The 20,516-nt window shown below is 41.0% G+C and overlaps 1 protein-coding gene across 3 annotated transcripts in view; it reads left to right on the top strand.

The window, feature by feature from the left end:
- Positions 1 to 20,516, top strand: part of opcml (opioid binding protein/cell adhesion molecule-like) — a 136,409-nt gene that overhangs the window by 45,557 nt on the left and 70,336 nt on the right. For 2 of the 3 annotated variants that reach the window (XM_047043376.1, XM_047043377.1), the window contains exon 4: positions 13,365 to 13,440. In XM_047043376.1, coding sequence (XP_046899332.1) covers positions 13,365 to 13,440 — 76 coding nt within the window. Of the gene's footprint in view, positions 1 to 12,740; positions 13,441 to 20,516 lie in introns of those variants that run through there. The other variant, XM_047043375.1, reaches the window with a different exon arrangement.

Below are 20,516 nucleotides of genomic sequence, written 5' to 3'. Positions count from 1 at the left end.
ATCATTGTGAGAACCGGACATTCAAGCTGTTTACGGCAAGGACCTTTTGGAGTCGTTTTTTTTTCTTCCTTTTTTCTTTTTTCTTCCTCCCCAGTGTGGGAATTTCTGGTTGAGGTACATGATATTATAGACTGAAGCAGAATCTGACAGCCCAGCCAATGAGTCTCTCTTGTGTTACTAAGCCATTAAGTCTCGCGTGACAGGTTATGAAAGGAGTCTGTTTTCTGTGTTAAAGAGGACGAGGCCCCCAAACCCCGGGAAAGAAGACAAAGGAGACGATTGCTGCCGACATAATCAGGGAGGAACGGGACTTATCTCCCCGCACGTTCGTGTTCCCCATCAGCCTGGTGGTGAGGACTCTGCAGCCTTGGATGAGGCTTAGAGACAGAGGGATGCGTCATGTTCTCGTGTTTCCCCTCCTTCTCCTAGAGAGACACCCAAGGTTTTCAGACCGAGCGACGCACACTTGCATCAAATGGTGATTCACGACTGAATCACTCCGTTCCGACGATCACGATCACAACAGGGACTGTGCGAGTGTGATACCAAGACAAACACAAATCACACCGTGCTGTACAGTATCGTTTATTAGTGTAAAACTTCATACTAGACTACCCTCCTCTTTCAAGTCTTTTAATAACATTGGATCCTTCCTGACAACCTAACGAGTCATAACTGAGAGGTGTTTGTGGAGGTTTAACCCCAGGATCTTCCACTGTAAGTGTTTGTAAGTGGGGAGGGTGAAGGTGTGTCTTGTATAATGTACTACTAGGGGAGTCAAGTGGCTGAGCGGTGGGGAATCGGGCTAGTATCTGAATGTTGCCTGTTTGATTCCCGGCCGTGCCAATGACGTTATGTCCTTGGGCAAGGCACTTCACCCTACTTGCCTCGGGGGAATGTCCCTGTACTTACTGTAAGTCGCTCTGGATAAGAGCGTCTGCTAAATGACTAAAATGTAAATGCACTACCTGGTGCCAGTGGCCTGGATCATGATCGCTACTTCTTCTACATCTACCACATCCCATACTACGCTTGAACTGGATGAGACGACCAATGGTAGATAGACATGCATGTTTGAGTGTCACAAGTGGGTCGCAGTTATTTGTAATGTTTTGAGTGAGATAAAACTGACAATGGAGGAGTATTCAGTATTCACCCTTTTTATCACAGGACACCGTTTTCTCAAACTACTTTGGCTGTTGTTTGACGTGTCAAATTACCCATGCACGTTTACTTTGAGAGAGATTTTGCCTCAGCGGGGAATGACACATCTCTGCAGATTCTTTGCGTCTGAAAACTGGCTCACACAGACGACGTGATTCAGCGAGGAAATAAAAACAAAAAGTTTAAACTTCCTCTGATGCAGATCAGAGAAGAACAGAGTGAACAGAGAAGAATCACTTTCCGTCAGAGGGATTTGGATACAGGTACCAAAAAGAAAGAGGGGGAGGGAAGGAGAGAGAGAGCAGTAATTTGGTTTTCCTTGGTTTTTCTTTTTAGAGAAAGGCTATTCCTCTCATCTCCCTCCTGGTCCCGCTTATCAAAAATGTATTCAGGGCGCCGTACAAAAGGATTTACTGAATAAAAAAAACCTTTGTGATTTACATGTCATAATGACATCAGATCAAAACACACATAAGCATGATTAATTGAAAAGATATATGCTAATATACACTTTCCTTGTGAGAAGAAGGATATACAGATATATATTGCTGTGTTTTCAAGGGGAAGATTTGGAACATTAAACCTGTTTTTGCATGATCTGGGACTGAGACCAAACTGTGCAGATGGACTCAGTCCAGTCTCTTGATTATGGTGAAGATGATGTATCTTGTTGGATAGCTCAAGCGCAGGTTAACCAAAGAGTTATATCAGTTAGGCTATATCAGTATATAACCAGTAAGTTTAACCGGAGTCCGAAAACAAACTATTGTCATAGTGTGTGGCCTGAAAAGGTTGCGTTAAGTCTGTTTCACTTATGACCGTCACGCAATGTGGGGGACAAAACCTTCAAAATGGGTGAGCCATGACAGAAACCTGTAGATGTGAAACTATTATCAGCGATCTATTAAAAGCAACTGAAGTGAAAATGTCAGAGACGAAAACTAAGCGAAAATTAGGTTACCTTATACAAGTATTGTCTTTCTAATTTTGTCCTCGGTCGATCCCTTCAGGGAGTAAGAAACTCCGCTCCTGACAAATCTGAACTTTGCATCACGTTGTAGATGTCCGTTCTTTTTTTCTTTCTTTTTATCTTTTTGTATCGCAGAGATGTCGAAAGTTCAGTTTGTTTGTCGCGTCTTATAGGTCAAGGCTGATTTGTGATAAACACCATCAGTCATCTCTGACATAATTTTGACACTTAGTAAGCGTCCGACAGATGGGCGCAGGGAACGCAGTGACAACGTGGTACTGTCATGGAGACAGTTGGAGTCGCTTCATACGGCCAAGAGCCTTCGCCGTTTCTCCTGTGTTTTCCCCTCACGTGTCTTAGTCAACCAAGCAGATGCTGGATAAAATGCTGGGTCCTAAATATTCCTTTTCATTTATAATGTCATACTTAGTCATTGTCATTAGTTGACAGAATTGTATTAACTGCTACATTAAGTGGACATTTGGCTAATTCATGTAACTACATTCAGTGTTACGACACACTACACTTACTACGTAGTTAATATGCAGTTAATGTGAAGGGTCACCACACTTAAAAATATTAAACAATCTAATGACATGGGCTTGAGCTGTGATGCGAGGAACGTCACTGCCCCCCACCCCCCACCCCCCACCCCCACACACACACACACACACTCCAAAAATGTAAACATAAAAACAATTTTGCTGTACAGGGGATTCATTCATACCACAGTCTCAGATCAAGCTTCCCTAAAAAGCAAGGCAGTCTCCTGTCAGGTTCAACGCTGATCCACCTCCCATTTACATGCACAGCTCATGAAGAGGAGACATTCACTCCGTTCCAGGGAGAGTGAGAAGTCGATCCAAACCAAATCCCTCTTTTAGGGAGCATATGCAGAGAGCCCCAGGACCTCATTAAGAAACCGGACTTGCCAGGCTTTACTTTGCATAATCCTGTTGTCTGTATGATTATGGCAGTTGGAAACAGACTGAGCATCTCTCAAACGGCAGTTAATTGTTAAGTTGTTGCTCTGTTAAGGAAGAAGAAGAAAAGGAGAGAGAGAGGGCCCAAAAAAAACAAACATGGCTTCCTTTTTTCTGGCCTGCAAGTAGCAAAGGCTATCATTCCATGCTCTACTTAGTAAATCTTTCAGTGAGCTGGGTAGATCTCCTCAAGTCTAGTGCGGTGATTTATCGAATACCATATTGTGTTCGTTATTTCAGACTTTCTCTAATGGTCAACATTACTTCCAGGAGACTGTGGAGTGATTACTGTCCACCGCTAGTCTATTGCAAACAGAGAGAAAAATGGCGGCAAAATCTCAGCGGATGGGTAATCAATACAGTATTTATGCCTAGCTAGGAAACATCATCTTTCATTCTTGGGCACAACAGTGCTTTTATCAATACACCACTCGAGGATTTCTAAGGAAGGATAATGAACATTTCTCTATTTAAAGCAAACAAAATATCGCCATAGTATTTACAGTATACTGCCTTGAATGTGACTGTGTGTGTGTGTGTGTGTGTTTAAACAAACAGTCCTGTGTAACTCTGTAACCTTCCTCCTCCATTATGGCCCCGAACGCTCCTACCCGCAAACTGCTTTTCACACCTCCTTCCCAGAACGCCTTTACTAATCTGACAACAACTACAATTATTTCCAAACGCATCGATACGGAGCATCCATCCAGCTCCTGCGAGCTCTCCCAGCGTCTCAGACGGGGGAGATTCGCACGCGTTCAATAGGAGAAGCACGGCGATCTCAGCCCTCGTGTGCGAGGGGAAGCGAACCACCGAGCTCATGCCCTCCAGCACCACACGATACTGAACAAGTGTGTCCGTAAATGGCAGGAAGTCTCTCTGTGTTCTAAGCCATGACTAATTTAACACCAAAGCCCTAAAAACACTCTGAAGTAATCCTTTCAATCTTCCTATGCAGTCCACAGCCTTTGATGAAAGTCAATGAAGATCAAGAGGATCTGTCAAGTGCTTTCCAATTTCCCCAACCTAATATAACAGAGAGCCCATCCTTCAAAGCAGCTCCCAGTGTCACCCAGCCTCTAAGATCTCCTCTACAGGTCTACACACAGACCAGCCAGATGGCCATGATGTTACGTCTGAGCCATTACAGATTCCTTGATTTGGGTGTATTTCATGTGTGGGAGGTGGCTTCGTCCATTTTCACCGAGCTTTGCACGGGGGAAGTGTATATTTTGAAGCGCATAATGACATGTCATCATGGGAAAACAGCTTTAATTGTGGACTCGTTTACGACGTCCAGCCTTGCATGTGACGATATGTCACATGGTTCCTGTGTGAAATGGTTGAAATGGCGTCAAGTGTGAACCATCTAAAACGTCTCTACTGCTATCAAAAGGCACCAACATGTTCTGTATATATACTCATATATACAGGATATATACTTATATGTACAGTATATGCATTTTCTTTTCCACATTGTTGTTCGCTATACTGTAGAGAACCAGTGAAAAGAGTTATAGACATAATTTAGTTGCATGAATTTAGTAAATTGAGTCTTCATTGTCTATGCAGCTGGAGTAGGTCTTTAGACTTTTTAACAGACAGGAAACTAGGAGAAGGAGACAACCAGAGGCATTTCTCTCTCTTTTTTTCTCTCTCCCTCTCTCTCTCTCTTGCTCACTCACTCATTTCCTCTGTCTCTCTCTCCCCATCTTTCGCTCTATCTCTCAGAATCATAAATTCATCTCACAACGCTCCGCTAGGTTTCCCAGAGCTTGTCTGAAATCTTTACAAATAATCTGAGTGTTCTTGCATCTTTTACCGCCTCTGCCCTGCAGTATGAAAGGAGATTTAGCGGGACTACCGAGTGCTATCCAGAGTTTAACCCTTGCTGATTGACTCAATTGTTATTTACTGATCCTTTATAAACACAACAGTTGTGAAATCAGCTGGAAAAGGATAGAAACTTAAACTTTAAAGCTAGACTAGGTGAATACGTTCAAATATGAGAAACAGTGCCTACTGTTTTTGCATGAACCTTGGGACTTCCAGGATTGCTGGAGAAGATCTGTTTAGATGTTAATCTTAACTGCTATTTATTTAATAAAGCATAAACCTGTCCTTACCTTTTGGTGTTTTTTCCAAAAGCCTCTTTTAAATCTACCTGTGAATTTCAACGCCAGATAGAAGTGCAACATGAAACACAACACAGCCTGAAAACCATCACAAGTCTGATCAGCAAAGGTCAGCAGTGTTCTGGGGTTCCTCAAAGCATTGTCACAAGCTAATGGAAAACAAACCCTGCTGTTTTGTGTGTGTGTGTGTAACAGGAAGAGGCAGTGGAAATCTGAAATCAAATCTTGTGATAACATCTCACATCTTCTTGACAAAGATATTTCCAGAACTGGGGTCCGTAATCTCTGTATTTTCTGATGTTGTCTCTGTGTATGCCTGTAAATCACTCCCTGTAAACAAGTAATTGGCAGGTGGAGTTCCTAGGAGAGTGAGGGGTGGCTGTGCCTTTGCTGCCTGGGCTGATAAGAAACTTTAGGTCAATTCTGCCCACCCTCGTCAGTGTGGGGGTCGTACTGGTGTTGAAGTATATACATTTAAAAAAGGACTCAACTGATCATTCCAAACTGTCGTTTGCTAACATCAAGTATGCCAACTCATGGAGGTTCTTTGTTTACAGTGTTGAATCCTTTTGCGATACCATCATGTTTTTTTCTTCTTTCAATATTGCACTTCCAACTAATACCCATGCCTAACCACAAAATAGAAGTCATTGTATGTGGTAATTGGGTATTTGGCTTATCAGAAACATACAAAGCAAATGATTGCAAATGCATTAGTCCTACGTAGATATGCATTTCTTCTGTAGTGCATTTGTGGCAGAAAAACAGTGGTTTACTGGAACAGGAAGTGAAATACTAGCCCGTTATTTCTTGTAAGATGTTGATTGAATCTGACATTTTTTGGCAACCAGTTTAGTCGTGTTCCCTGTCTATTCAAGGTCACAGCACTAGAGACATGCTCGTGTTAGCCGGAGGAGTCCAGCACTGTGTATTGTTTGTTTATTTGAACGAAATGCAAGGCCACATCACTTTTGTCCTGCAAATGTGCAGTGTCATTCCATTCCAGAATGTTATTCAGGTTTATGTTTTACAGTTCAGTTTAAAGTACGGTTTTTGCTAACTTCAACGGTGAACATGAAAAGATGGGCCACTGAAATAGGGACGGTTTTAATTCCCTGCACTGCTACCGTGCAATTAAGGTAATGCGTTTATGATGAATGTGATGGTATGTTAGGTACTTCCGAATAGACAGCGGGTTTTTAGAGCTGTTTGTACTTACAGTACGAATGTTTGCAGGGTATTTTTCTGGAACAGCTAGGGGATTGTAAACACAACATGAAGGTACTTCATCAGTATTGCTTTTATGTTATTATCTGTAATATGTCAGAAGATGCAGCCCCACCAATCCTGTAATTGACAATAGTGATTCAAAGGTCCTGTTTTCATACATTTTCATTGATTTCAACATGGTCTCATTCAGTGTATTACTAATATAACGAGAGCTACGCTACTGTCAGACAGTATATGAAGCCACTGCAGGAGGAACAAACGCTATGGGAGCTACAACAGTGGAGAGTCAGATGGCTGAGCGGTTAGGGAGTCGGGCTAGTAATCAGAAGGTTGCCGGTTCGATTCCCGGCTCTGCCAATGACGTTGTGTCCTTGGGCAAGGCACTTCACCCTACTTGCCTCGGGGGAATGTCCCTGTACTTACTGTAAGTCGCTCTGGATAAGAGCGTCTGCTAAATGACTAAATGTAAATGTACAACACAAAGCTGCTGCCCGTGTAGAGGGTGTGCTGCTGACCCGTGTCCAGGCCCTGGTAACAGGGGATACCTCCTCTCCAATAACACCAGCATCCTGTTGTGTTTCGGCTGAGCTTTGCAAACTGTCACTAAATAACAGGATTTCAAATGACATCTGCTTATCCCAGCAAGCCCTGGTCTGTTTGTGAAGGTGAACAGAACATGCCCCTTAACCCTAGCTGTCTCTGGTGTGGGTCTTTGAAAAAAAAATAAAATAAATGTACTTAACCATACTATAGTATAGTTGTCAGGAAAGTATAGTTGAAGTTTATAGACAACTGTAAAGCTAGAAAGATTTTCAGTGACAATAAAGACCAACATCAAATCTCCAAAGACCAAATTAGCCTGCATCTTCAGGCACCTTTGCATAACTCTTAAAAAATAATTAGTGCTGGCTGGGTACAGTGTATGCAATTAATGTCAGCTAGGATTAATTTAACATGTCAGTTTGACAGGGATTCTTTCTGTAATTATTTACCTGAAGCATGAAGAATTCATTATTAATTACAGGTGATTCATCGTTTTTATTATAAGTGGCATAACCTTTTGAAAGAATTCTTATCACCGCTCTAACTCTACTTGACTGGATTTTCAATACACCACATTTTCTCCATCATGCTATAATGAAGCATCTTGACATTGACCTCAGCACATTGCCGTTCAACTGCCCTGCAGACATAGCCATGTGTATGTTTATATTCAAAAGATTGCGGCTCTGTAATGGCAAATGGAGGGAGGAATTATTACAACTACGTCCAGGGCCTTGAAAGAAAATACTCAACTGAGGGGACATTATCCGGAGATAATTCTGTGATTTCTTAATATGAGAAAAGGACCCTTCACCGCTCCCTCGTGAGCAGGTACGGCTCAAAATCTAATTAAGTCTGTAATAAAAAATAATAAATTTGTACATATTTTACTAAATAATGCGCTGTAAAAAAGGAAAACTCAAACGGAACCTTCTTCAATCTTTGCGGCTGGACCTGAAGGGTCAGTTTCAAATTGGTCAGCGAGGGATGGTTCTGCTGGTCAGAGCAAAACTTTGTGACAGTGAAGGATTGGAACGGCCGAAGTCCTTCCCTGTCTGACATCAGTCACCATTCCCCGTTCAGATTTCAGGGTTAGGCCTGATATTAATCTTGGTGTGGCTTCACAGACTCTCATTGACTGACGGAAGCTTCAAGTATTTTATAAACGACCAAGACTAATGTCCTGGTTGCGGCAGTTGAAGATTCTGTTGTTGAGGCAGTTTACCAAGATCGTTTTGAAGCTGATGGTGTCAAGAAATACACATTTACCACCAAAGTAATTAAAGGAATTATCAGTTTATAGACTGTATGTCTTTCAAATTATTTTATGGCTTCAGCCATTTTGACAAAAACGCCAACCATGAATCGATCATTTGCTGAAGTAGGCAGTAAGAATTTCAAGTGCCAGTTCATGCAGTTAAAACAATCTTGAAGTGAAATGGTGTACTCTTCTGTCAAAGACAATTACAGAAAGGAATTTAAACAGAGAGTATAATATGATATTGTTCTATTCACACCCTCACACACACGTATACATACACTTACACACACGCACACACACACACACACTGTGTAAAACTGAAGTTACAGTCAATGCAGAATTATAACCAGTGATCTACACTGGTACATATGAGGCCTCTCACAGAAATGTGCTCCGTTTTATGCTGGAGCAGCTATTTGATTTCATGTCCATAAAGCTCTAGTGTCATGTTGTTCTGTAGTTCCGTTTTTCAGGGATTTTTTCCTTGTCTTCCTTGAGGGTTTAGGTTGGTTTAGGGCAATTCTATGGGCGTATGTGAAGCCCTCTGTGACATGCTTGCGTGTAAAAAGGGCTATACAAATAAATGTTGAAATGTTGATGTTGTGATACAGCGCTGAAAGGTTTTTGGCGTACCTGAACCTGACATTCAAAGGGACATGACGTCATCATGTCTTATTTGGAGATCCCTGAAGCTTTTCAAGTCTGATTTCTCCCCCAAAATGTTATCTTCCTACATGTGTTGTAACAGCTGTATAGACAAACCTACACACTGTTGTACCAATCCAGTATATTATGATGCAGGGAAGAAAATGCATGATGGTTTCTTCCAAACACATTGTATCCTTAGTTGGCAACCACAAGACTGTTTACCAGCCAGATAAGATAAGTAAGCCATAATTCGTCTCCTTTTGTGTTGGTGGTAAACTGATTTGTTCAAAGATTCATGTCAGATGAATCTTTTGAATATGTTGGATCTACTCTGATCACCTGAATCAACTGTCGCTGTACACAATATTGAAGTAATACAACATTTGTATTTGTGTGTGTGTGGCTACATTCAACTGAGTCTTTTTCTTAATTAATGCTTCCCCTTAAAAGTGTCAAGGCAAGCACCTTTCAAGAACATACATTACCTGCACCGCAAGCAAATCCCACTGGGAAACAATTATCAAGCAGGATGGCTCGTTTTTAAATGACGTTTGTTATTATTGATCAATTCATTACCATTGGTGATGCATCTATAATCACGTCTGAAGCCAATGTTGATAGTACCTTCTGATCGGACTCTTACAGGTTTTTAAGACTCCCAGTTGGGAGAACATGATAGCATCCGAGAATGTTGGTGTTTGAAAATTTCAAGCAAGTATTGTTTACGGAGCTCAGCGTTTATGGAAATGGGTCATTGTTAGCTTCCAGAGAGATACAGCAGAGTACTCTCTCTTGGACCTCTCCGACCTTTCTGGAGATAAGAAAAATGGGAATTCTTGAGCCTCATTTTTCTTCTCAATGCCAACGCTTTCCTTCCCAGTGCCAGTCGTAATTGTGCCCCCCAGACTTTTTATAACAGCGCTTTACATTTGGCTGGCCACAGCAAACAAACGCTGGCAGGATCGCAAAGCCCCAGTGAGCCATTTACCAGCATTATCCTGAAGTATGCTGAAAGCAATCATCTTCATTGAGTTAAGATAATCGAATATGTAAATAGGAGAGAAAGAGGGCTTTCGCTTCTAAGCAAGTGCTTACAACTCAGGCAAATTACTTAATCCACTTTCACGAAATGTTACATTACATTTGATGATCCAAATAAGACAATATAGCACAGGTACCGTGTGGCTAGGGCTGTTTTTCTGTAAGGATAACAGTCCGCAAGCCTATCATGCTCTCGGCTGTTCAATGATACATGTATACACTTTGCCGTTTGATTTCATTCGTACCGATGTTTACATTGTCTTGCTCCTTTCTTCTTCTTCTTCTGTGATTGGGTACTGCACTCCAGATATGATATAACTGTATTGGTGCCCTGAGGAGCTCTGTATGGCTGAAACACATCGCTGTTTTCAACAGTTTTTGAGATGCACAGATACTAAAGGGTTTGAGATTGCAATTTCATGTCCAGGGGCCAAGTAGGTTGGTGGGTTTAATCCACATCTTGATGTGTGTGGTTCTTTAAACACAGGTGGTTCAAACCGACATTGGTTCATCTGTGTTTCACTCATGTTATGAAGGGTAACCACAACCTTACTCGTGTATGACTTGATTTCTAATTTGTACAAGCCTACTATTCAGTTATTTAAGCCCTATGAATGAAATCACCTCACTGACTTTCCAAGGAAATTGTGCCAGTAAGATACCACATTCTTTCCATTTTGTCCCTTTTGTCTGCCACGTGACTGTTGTGTTTAGACGATACCCAGGTGCCTATGAGGGTCCAAAATATCGACATTTACCGCGGTAAAGTTCAGAATCGAGTATTGGATTCCAGAATTCATCAATTATTTAGGAAAGCTTGTGATTGGTTCTCAAAGTACTGTAATCTCTTGAAATTGAACGATTAACGATGTGAAAATGTGCATGACCTTTTCTTCTACAGCTCGAATCCTTTCTCTTGTACCTGTCATTGATATGCCAGTGCCAAATTTGATCCGAGAAAGCTGATTCATTTTAAATTAAGGAATGAGTTCCATCTGAGAAATGTTTTAATAAAAAAAACTCTTAACTAGGATGCATTAACCTTCCAGTGAGAGAATTCACCCAGGTGGATCCCACCTTAATGCATTTTACCTCAAGCTTGTATCCTCAGTTTTAAATTAGACACACAGTTGTCCTCAAAAGGATATAAACTGATTTTGGCCTGGAGCACAGAAAAGACTCACTTTGCATATATGCCAAACGAAATACTTACAATTTAAATGCATAAAAGACTATGTACCATGGACTTAATGAAAATACAAGGACAAATATGGACGATTACAGAAAAACGGAAAAATGCTTATAAATGCAGTTCTGTAAATCTAACTCAGGATCCTCCTACATAACTTCAAGTACAGTAACTGGCTCTGTTTGCTTTGAGGGGTGGCTAAAAAGTAACTGGTTACTAGCGACAACAACAAATATGATACCAATCCTAATTAGGGAATGATGGAAGATGTGTAATCTCATTGAAAATTATCTACCAGTTAATCACTCTCATTACTGTGATTCAGCATGTGCAAAGTAGATTTATGTGCATTTAGGATAGTTGTGCTGCTGTAAAATGAATCATCTGCCAAACAACTTTAGTCTTCTGTCATAGCCAGGCTGTTGACAACAGGAACTATTTATTAAATAAATAATATATTTATGTTGTTCACATGCCCCTTTGTATTTTGGTTAGATTGGAGAATCGTTTATATTTTTAGTTGTAACTCTGAGGTCTTTGAGGATATTTTATTGACTTGGTTCAGTATCGATTACTAGCATCTGAGTTCAGTTCCGCTCAGAGAAAGTCATAAAGAAGATGTCCTAGATCAGCAGAGCTGTGTGTTACATCTCTCCTGGGACCAAAACTTCTATTCATCATTCCCATCAAGGACGTCGGCACACTCGATACGTGTAAACACGAATGAAAATGTTCCATTACTTATTGAGGCAGTAGGCTTTTTATTCCAGAAATGGAATTATCTATTAGTCTATAGTCAACAATCAGTACCTATTCATTCGTTCGTTTCCCTCTTTGTGCACAATGTTCAGCCCCTCTCAGCCAGGTTTGTTTTGAAGGATCAGTGAGGGGTGGGGAAAGCTCAGACATAGTGTGTTTGACTTCTGATGAAGAGGATGCAGGTTGCAGGTTGACTGAATTAAGATCCAGTTTGTCAGTGTGATAAACTGGTGCAGTATAAGACAGCCCTGTGACTAAATGTCGTCCCCTTAATCAGCTGGACAGGGTTGCCAACAAAGTTTCACCTTTAACGCCTCCCCCCTCCTCCCCTCATAATTAAGTCTACACATCTTAACATTTGCTGAGGTCAGAAGGAGGTTTTAATTAAAGCCATTGAGATGTGTAGCTAGTAGAGTCAGGTTGCTTTCCAGGCAGATGTATTTTTTTAATTAACTCTTATCTTCGCCCAATTTTTCAGCCCATGGGTCATCATCATAACTCCCTACCAACCACCTCTGAATAAATTGAACTGCATCTGTAAATTAGGGGGTATCTGTGGGCAAGTACCAATACTAACCCCTATATCAGAGGCTCTTTCCAACCAATCAATCATCAAGGAAATGCATTAACAATGCCGACCTTAGAATATTCAAACTCGTCATCAGCATCCGAACAAGTCTCAAGGACGATGATAGTCGACTGTGTGTGTTCGTTTTCTAAGAGAATAGCGGTTGCCATGATGCGCTATCTGCTTCAGTGATTCAGAGAGGTTTATAACCTGAGCGCGCAGAGCATTGCAGACTGGCTGTGCGAGATAGGCCACTCATATGAAGTGATCACTCTTGATTCCGTCGAAGCTGCATGTCGGAGAAGTTAAAGTACTTCGGTTAACAAATAAGGATCCGAAACTGATTTGAGGAAACTCATACTTGTTTCTAAAGCCACTGCCGTGCTGGGTGATGCGAGAACTCTCCAAGAGGATACTCGGCTGCAGCATTTATGCGTGTGCATTCATCTGACGCCGATTACAAACAGCCTAAAATACACGGAACAGAGGAGACCGTCAGCATCTCTTCAAAAACGCACACAGTTGGTTTTGTACGGAGCCAGTAGTGATTGTACTTGGAATTTCCCGATAAAGAATATGCGCTTTTGTCATCAGGCTTAGGAGAGATACTTTTGGTTTTCGGGATTAAACACTGTTTGTTCGTTTTTTTCCATTGAGGCAATCGAATAGAGGTCGTCTACCCCAACAGCATCATCGACAGTTTCGAGTCGCAGAAGGAATATTTGACGTTTTTAAGTTTTTTCTTTTTTTTTTCTTTTTTTTTTGTGGTGGAAGTTCCGCAGTGACGGAAAATGGGCATTTGTGGTTATTTTGTCGTACCCTGGAAATGCCTTGTTGTCGTTGGGTTAAGACTGTTGTTCCTTGTACCTGCAGGAGTGCCAGCGAGGAGCGGGGATTCTATATCAAAGGACAACATCACGGTCCGACAGGGAGACAGCGCCGTGTTAAAGTAAGTCATTACATTTATAATCTTACGGTCTGCTCAGAATCGGTTGACTTTTCTACCGCTGGGTAAAAGCACACCTCGATATAATCAAAACAAAATACGTATAGGAATGGAATTCAATAGAAAACAGTTTGTGAATGTAAAGGAACTATGAATAGTTGAACGATACAACACTACCCCCCACTGAATTGCCTTGAATTGGTTATCGCTGTCAGCAACACAAAAACAGCGCAACCAAATTGACACTAGTGTTTTTCCACGTTGCTGATTTGCTCATGCATTTTAAAATATGCCATGTGTTATGATCGCCCAGTAGGGTGTGGATTCCCAGTCTGAGTCCTGTCGCTCTGGCTGGGTTAGTAGGTAAATTGCTGTATTGGCACAATGACATTAGATTATTCTTATTGTTGAGAAGCTTTGTGGGAGGGTTTAACTTTGTGGCCACCCATCTCATACTTGCAGTGTGTGATGCCAAACACCCCCGCATCTGAATCTTTCAATTCATGCTAGACTTGGAGGAGTGCAGACAGTGTGTGTATTCATGCCTCAGGGAAGCGGAGTAAAGTGGGTCTTATGTCACATCCCAGCCCGGTTTTGCTAGAGCCTGGCACCATTCAAAGTGGGAGTCATCCTGGTGAAAGAGAGTCGTCTCTGGGAGAGTCTCATACTGACGCTCACAGCTATCTTGAAGAGATCTCCATTTTGACCCCAGGACAAAAACTCGGCAGTCACTGTGAATGATGGCACCATGGCATTTTGACTTGTTCATTTTTGACTGCCGCACTGAACGCTGCATGTATTTTTGTTGTATTTTGTCATAAACATTTTTCGATTCTCCCCTCTCAATGCCGACATGCCAAGAGACAAAGCCCTTAACCAACACAGATCTCACATGCAGTACTAGTAGTTTCATTTGTTGCATCCCTGCCACCTTTGCCACTGAGTAATCTGAGATATTCAAGATATATATTATCTTTAAACTATGTACTTCATAAGGAATGCTTCTAGAATACAGAAACACACAGACAGAGACAAGCTTCAAGTCTGGGTTATATGGTCATTGGAGACTGAGAAGGTATTTGGTTGTAGTGGCCATGGATTTAATCACTCCAGTTTATGTGCTTCATCTAAGTGGACTCTAAATCAGTCGTCCCTGATTTAAGTTTCTGTTGAGTATCATGGGAGTCCGGAAGGGGGTGAGTTTAGCCCATTGCACCAGGTTGGTGACACCTCCTTACAACGGTACTGCACCCAAAGTGAATCTGCCAGGTCTAAATGCAGCCATGCTGCCCTGGGGCCAGGACAAGAACACAGCGGACAGAGAGACGTCGTCCGTGGAAGGCACAGTGGGGTTCTCAGTTCTCACAGCAGTATTTTCTGGTGACATTCAGCGTTAGAGCGGAGAGGTGTGGAGCAGAACGTTCTGGTCCAGTTCCCAGACTGGTCTTCACACCTTCATAGCCACCAAGTGATATCCATCTCATCCTGTTAATTGCCATGATTCACTCGTCACCTCCCCAAGGTGATAGATAATGTATGGCTTGTATTTTGGAATTAATGATGTCTTTTAAATCCTTTTTTTGCAACACGTAAACATTATTCTGACGATAAATTAAGCAGGCCCACAGTTTTCCAAAGCTGGAGTAGTTTATCGTATTACATTTTTTACAACTCACTTTTTATAATCCTTGCTCTGGCATTGATGTATAGTACATTTTGTTGCATGTAGTTTTTTCAAGTTGCTCAGCTTGTGAGCTTTACGTGGGAGTCAGATGGCTAAACGGTGAGGGAGTCGGGCTAGTAATCAGAAGGTTGCCGGATCGATTCCCCGCCGTGCCACATGATGTTGTGTCCTTGGGAACCACACTTCACCCTACTTGCTGCGGGGGGAATGTCCCTGTACTTACTGTAAGTCGCTCTGGATAAGAGCGTCTGCTAAATGACTAAATGTAACATGTTTACACTTAAACAACAATTGATAGAGCAAGTTATCATAATGTATACCCAAATACCAAAGTAGGTGCCTTAATAATAATGTAATAATAATAATAATATTCAGATAACTAGACTGGATCCATTCCCTAGTGTCTATAATAATCTTATTGGCAACTAAGCTTGTTATTTAGAGACACACCCCAACTGGCTACATGGTTGGCACGGTAAACAATATGGTTAAACAATATTGTTCCAGTTTTTATTTGCTTGCTAATGATCTAAAATGGTTTAATTGTAGGCCGAATAAAGACTCTAAATATAGTTTGTTAGCGAGGTTCTTCAGAAGAACATTATAGTATGTTAACGGTCAATTGTGGTTGTATCTTTGGCAAGTTGACTTTCGTAACTAAATTCTCCCAGTATATTTTGTCAAGTTTGCTTGTGTACTAGGATTTCTGATAGGGATGCACTGATTATTTTTTCGGTCTGTAACCGATAAATTATGTTCATATAGCCTAACATACATGGCTGTTGCCAACACTGATATTTTGACATACCTGTAACTTTCTACCCTGGTATGAATGGAACAAAATGGATCTAATCTCAGCTCTTGTTTAAGTACTTTTCCTTAGAAGTACCTACTTCTAAGGAAATACCTGCTCTCATTCAGACAGGTTAGAAAGAGCCCCAATTTGACATATGGTACACTGACCCATTTCAGACTACACAATTGGTCACCTGCCATTTTAAAGTAATTGTCAGAAATTGATTTATTATATTTTTTGCCTATAATCTGCCGATAACGATCGCTGGCCAATTAATTGGCTGCATCTTTAATTTCCGAGCACACAGAAGCCTCTTGATGATGACAGAGCAATGAGAATTGGCAGCTGGAGTCATTTACCCTCCTAGGTACACCCTCCTCAATTTGGTCAGTCTGCCCACTGCCTTCAAAGTACGGAGCAGATGGTTTGCCGGTCTCTGATGCGGTTATTAGCTTGGCTGGATGCGAGTTATCATTTTTTACGAGCTCAGATTACTCAGAGTAATAACACCGATGAAGTGTTGAACATGCTGAGGACCTACCTCCCTCATGGCTAAATGAGGGTGTCATTAGCTGAAGCCTTCTGGGCAAGGCTCGATAAAAGGTACAGCAGAACACAATCTCATTGTTACGAAAAGGAGGGGGCGGAGGATTCATTCATTATTATTAGCCAAAAATCTTTCATTATTACTGCGATTGAAGCCAAGTTGTCTTAGTTTCTTAGTTACCAAATAGTTTTTGTACGTGTTTGATATATTGACTGTGAGAGACTTGAAATGAATCTAAACCTAAACTTATTTAATAATTCCGTCCTCGACCAATTTTCTATTATGGAGTGTCTGTTTAATTAAACTGGCTCATGCCTATTATCCTTATCTCTTACAATCACATTAATAGCAATATTAGCATCATAATGACAATTGCATTGTCACATTTATGCAAGTCAGTATCACATTCGCTAAGAACACCAACCATTTCATGCAAAAATCTATTTTTTCTTCAAGTAATGGAAAAGATAGTTCAGTACATTTCTAATGGAAATACGGGATGTTGCATTTCTGAGTGTATTCTGCATTCATGACAATATCAGAAAGGGTAGCTTGTCTGTAACAAATCACAATTGTGAAGTTGTTTTTGTGTGGTAGGAAGCACACCAACGTTTAAGACCTCATACCTGAAGATGAACAAAGTAGCCCAGGAAATGCATTTCAGGTGGGTTACTTGCCCATGAAGGAGTACAGCAGTTATCTGAGCTAGCATCCGTCTTCTGTAAGTGTGGCTCCATCATCCATCTTACACAAGTTAGGTTTCCCCTGTCCCCATGTTGTCGTAAATCACTGGGATGGAGTCATTAATTTTTAATATCCTGCAACCTATGCGTTGCAATGTAATCCTCCCAGATCCTCCTCTTCCACTAGCAAGCCACATCCATTACAGTGTGTCTTCAGCTGCCCTCATCCCGCGTGTTTAGCTGCACCTCTCCAACATCATTAATACTCATCAATGGCAACACCCCCCCTTCATACCACTTTCCCCTAGTTAATGCTCCTCTCCTCCGCCTGTACTCCCTCCCTCCTGTCCTCCTATAATTCTCTCGTTGCACTTTCTGTTTTTCCTGTGTGTTTCCTGCGCTTGACTTTGTTGACCTTTTAGATCAGCAGACACACATCCCCATGCAAATTAAACAAATATCTCCTCCAGCTTAAGACTTAAGGCTTTCACGTTTACAGTTATGTGAACAGCGTGCGTGAATAGCAAACAGGTGAAATACGTGAATCCCGAGGAAATGCTGAAAATTGCATGCGGTATCTAAATTTAAACTTGAGATGAAACCTACAAGGGAGATATGGCTGTTCTGTACGTACACTGCATCCCAAAAATCAATACTTCTATTGTATGATGCAAGATCTCCCATGTTGTTTATCGTTTTTGAATCAATATGTCTCCTGGGAGTTATCTGGTCGTTACTGCTGTTAAGAAGTTTCATGTGATTGGGGACAGTACAATGTGCTTCACCGCCTTTAGTAGAAGAGACTTGTACACATTTGAAGGGTTCAATAAGTATCTCAGCCCTGGGCAGATGTAGAGAGGGAAGGAGTGTTGAGGAAGTGTGAGAAATAATTGTAACACTGTACAGTGATACCAAGGTGTGATATCATTTCCTCTCTATATGACAGGTGAAAGTGTGCTCTAAAATAAAACTCCCAAGGACTTCAAGTATATCAGAAAAGGTGTAGTTAATCTGTTGAAACTCGCTCATTGTCAAGCATTGTCAAAACGGTTGTAGATTTAACTAGGAGTACAATGTATGAAGGAATATTTTAACTTGTGACATTTGGTTTGTATTTCACTGTAACTCCAAAGCAATTTACCCTATCAGCCATACCAAATTATTACTTATTGCTTATACTCACCAATTCCTCTCTGTGAATTAGACTGCACACCAGAATATTGCTTGTTGTGGTTGTCATTCTTCTTCATGACCATGAATACACACATTGTTTACGGCATCTCATGAGATTAGTTGTTTATCATTCACGGACAATGACCAGGCTTCAATATTTACTTATCTTGTCTGTTTAATATCTGCAGCAATGATTGGTATAGCGACTCATACGTGAAAGAAATGCTTCACAGTCCTGTTGCAGCTGGATGTCACCCTTTAGATAAAGAAAAGGTACAGAGAAATGTGTGACGGTGCATTCAGGGCACCTCAGAATGATCTAAACACACGTCGATCGAAACCACAGAAGCCAGCCAGACCAATTAGAAGATAAATATGGTCATATACGGTTTCACTTCATTACGAATGTTTTTGAAAAACATTAATGATTTGTAACGTTCACCATACCCATCATGTGCATCATTTCTTTCTGTCCCGATGTATGGGGCTATTTCATGTTTGTATGAATGTCTGTCATATTGACCTGTTACAAGGTTCTAATGGGTTTAGTCCTTGATGAATGGAAAACTAAAAACCATTACAATGATTAAATGCACATATCCTTTTGCCATATTGATTGTTATGGTAACAGTAACTGAAGCATGTGTTGTTAGTAGTAATTAAAATCAGAGAGTATACTCAATGGGATCATTATTTATTATTACAATTAGCTCTCTCCCAAGAAATTAATCTATTTATCTCCAAAGACAATTTGTGATTGGCATTATTCAGCTGTGCTTTCTACCGCATTTCTTTTCCTCCTGTATATTTTGGAATAATTGCAGGAGACATGGTTTCTAATTTGTGAAATGAAAACTGAATGAATGTTCTACAAAATTCACTTAGCAGCAAACCGATTGTTTTGTGAGGTATTTTGAGAACACTCCAGATTGGAGTGCACATTCAGAATGACTTGAAAAACACAGATAATGTTACATCCTGGTCCCGGGTGTCAAGAAAATAACCAGCCTGGTACAGAGGCTTGGATGTATGTAATACGGGAGTTTTTCTGGGAGTTCCTTGTCTTCCTCGAGGGTTTAGGTTGGTTGGGGGGCAGTCCTATGGGCGTATGTGAAGCCCTCTGTGACATTGCTTGTAAAAAGGGCTATACAAATCCATTTTGATTTCATTTGATGTATGTAATACAGGCTCTAAAAATATTTTTTTCTTTTAGATGAATCTGCATCTTAAAGTAAGTTAACAGATCATTCCCTAATTTACCGTCCTGACATCTACACATGACAACTGTCAGACGTTATCCCTCAAAACCTGTAATAACTACCATGCTAATCACCGTGGAAACCAGCAAACCACGAAAGAGTCTTATGTAGCTTCCTCACGTTATTATCACCTGTTTTGCTTTTTCATAGAAACTACAGTTAAGGAAAAGCTTCCAGGTCCTGACTGCATGCTGGATGATATGAAAAGCACCTTATGATCAGATTCACAGCTGGTGGAAAACAAAAGTAAATGACAGTCCCACTTAAAATCTCCCTTATTTCAAACTTTTGATGTTTGAGAACCCATTGTACCTTGTGGAGATGCACGGGCCTAACATGGGTTAAAGCCTGATGTGGACGACCCCAGGAGGAACCCTGGATCTTGGTTGGAAAGGGGAATTAAATTGGTCAGATTAAGGAGCTCTGAGAAGTGTAGAGCTGGCTACAGCGCTCGTGATTCCTTTCACCCAAGGATCAGAGGAGTAAGAGCTACATAACATTTGAGTTCTTGTGAGGTAAGACTGCGAACCAGGTGAGGACTTAGACTTGATGCTACGCCTGGCTCCTCTCGTATAGGCTCCAGAGTAGACCTTATGGCACTGTATTACTATACTGTTGAATAAATGACACCCAAATTGATATCAACTCGGAATAATGTTACCAAGCTTTCTTTGTTGATTGAAAAATATGCTTTTTTGATTTCTTTATTTAAAAGGACAACGCACATTAATCAACATGAGCAAATAGTTCAACATGTTAAGTCATCAAATGTTAAGTTTCATATCGCACACAGTCACAGCTGTGGCATGTGTTGATTCAATCGGTTGCCTAGTAAAGCGGAACACGAGAAAAAACATACATTTTCATAAATTACTGTTAATAATCAAACATCAAGATGACCCTGTCTTCTGTGCCAATGGATCCATTTTCATTGTCA

The sequence above is a fragment of the Hypomesus transpacificus genome, chromosome 20 (assembly GCF_021917145.1).
Source record: "Hypomesus transpacificus isolate Combined female chromosome 20, fHypTra1, whole genome shotgun sequence".
NCBI lineage: Eukaryota > Metazoa > Chordata > Actinopteri > Osmeriformes > Osmeridae > Hypomesus > Hypomesus transpacificus.
Note: the sequence above shows the minus strand (reverse complement) of the source record. Positions and strands in the feature narration are given on the sequence as shown.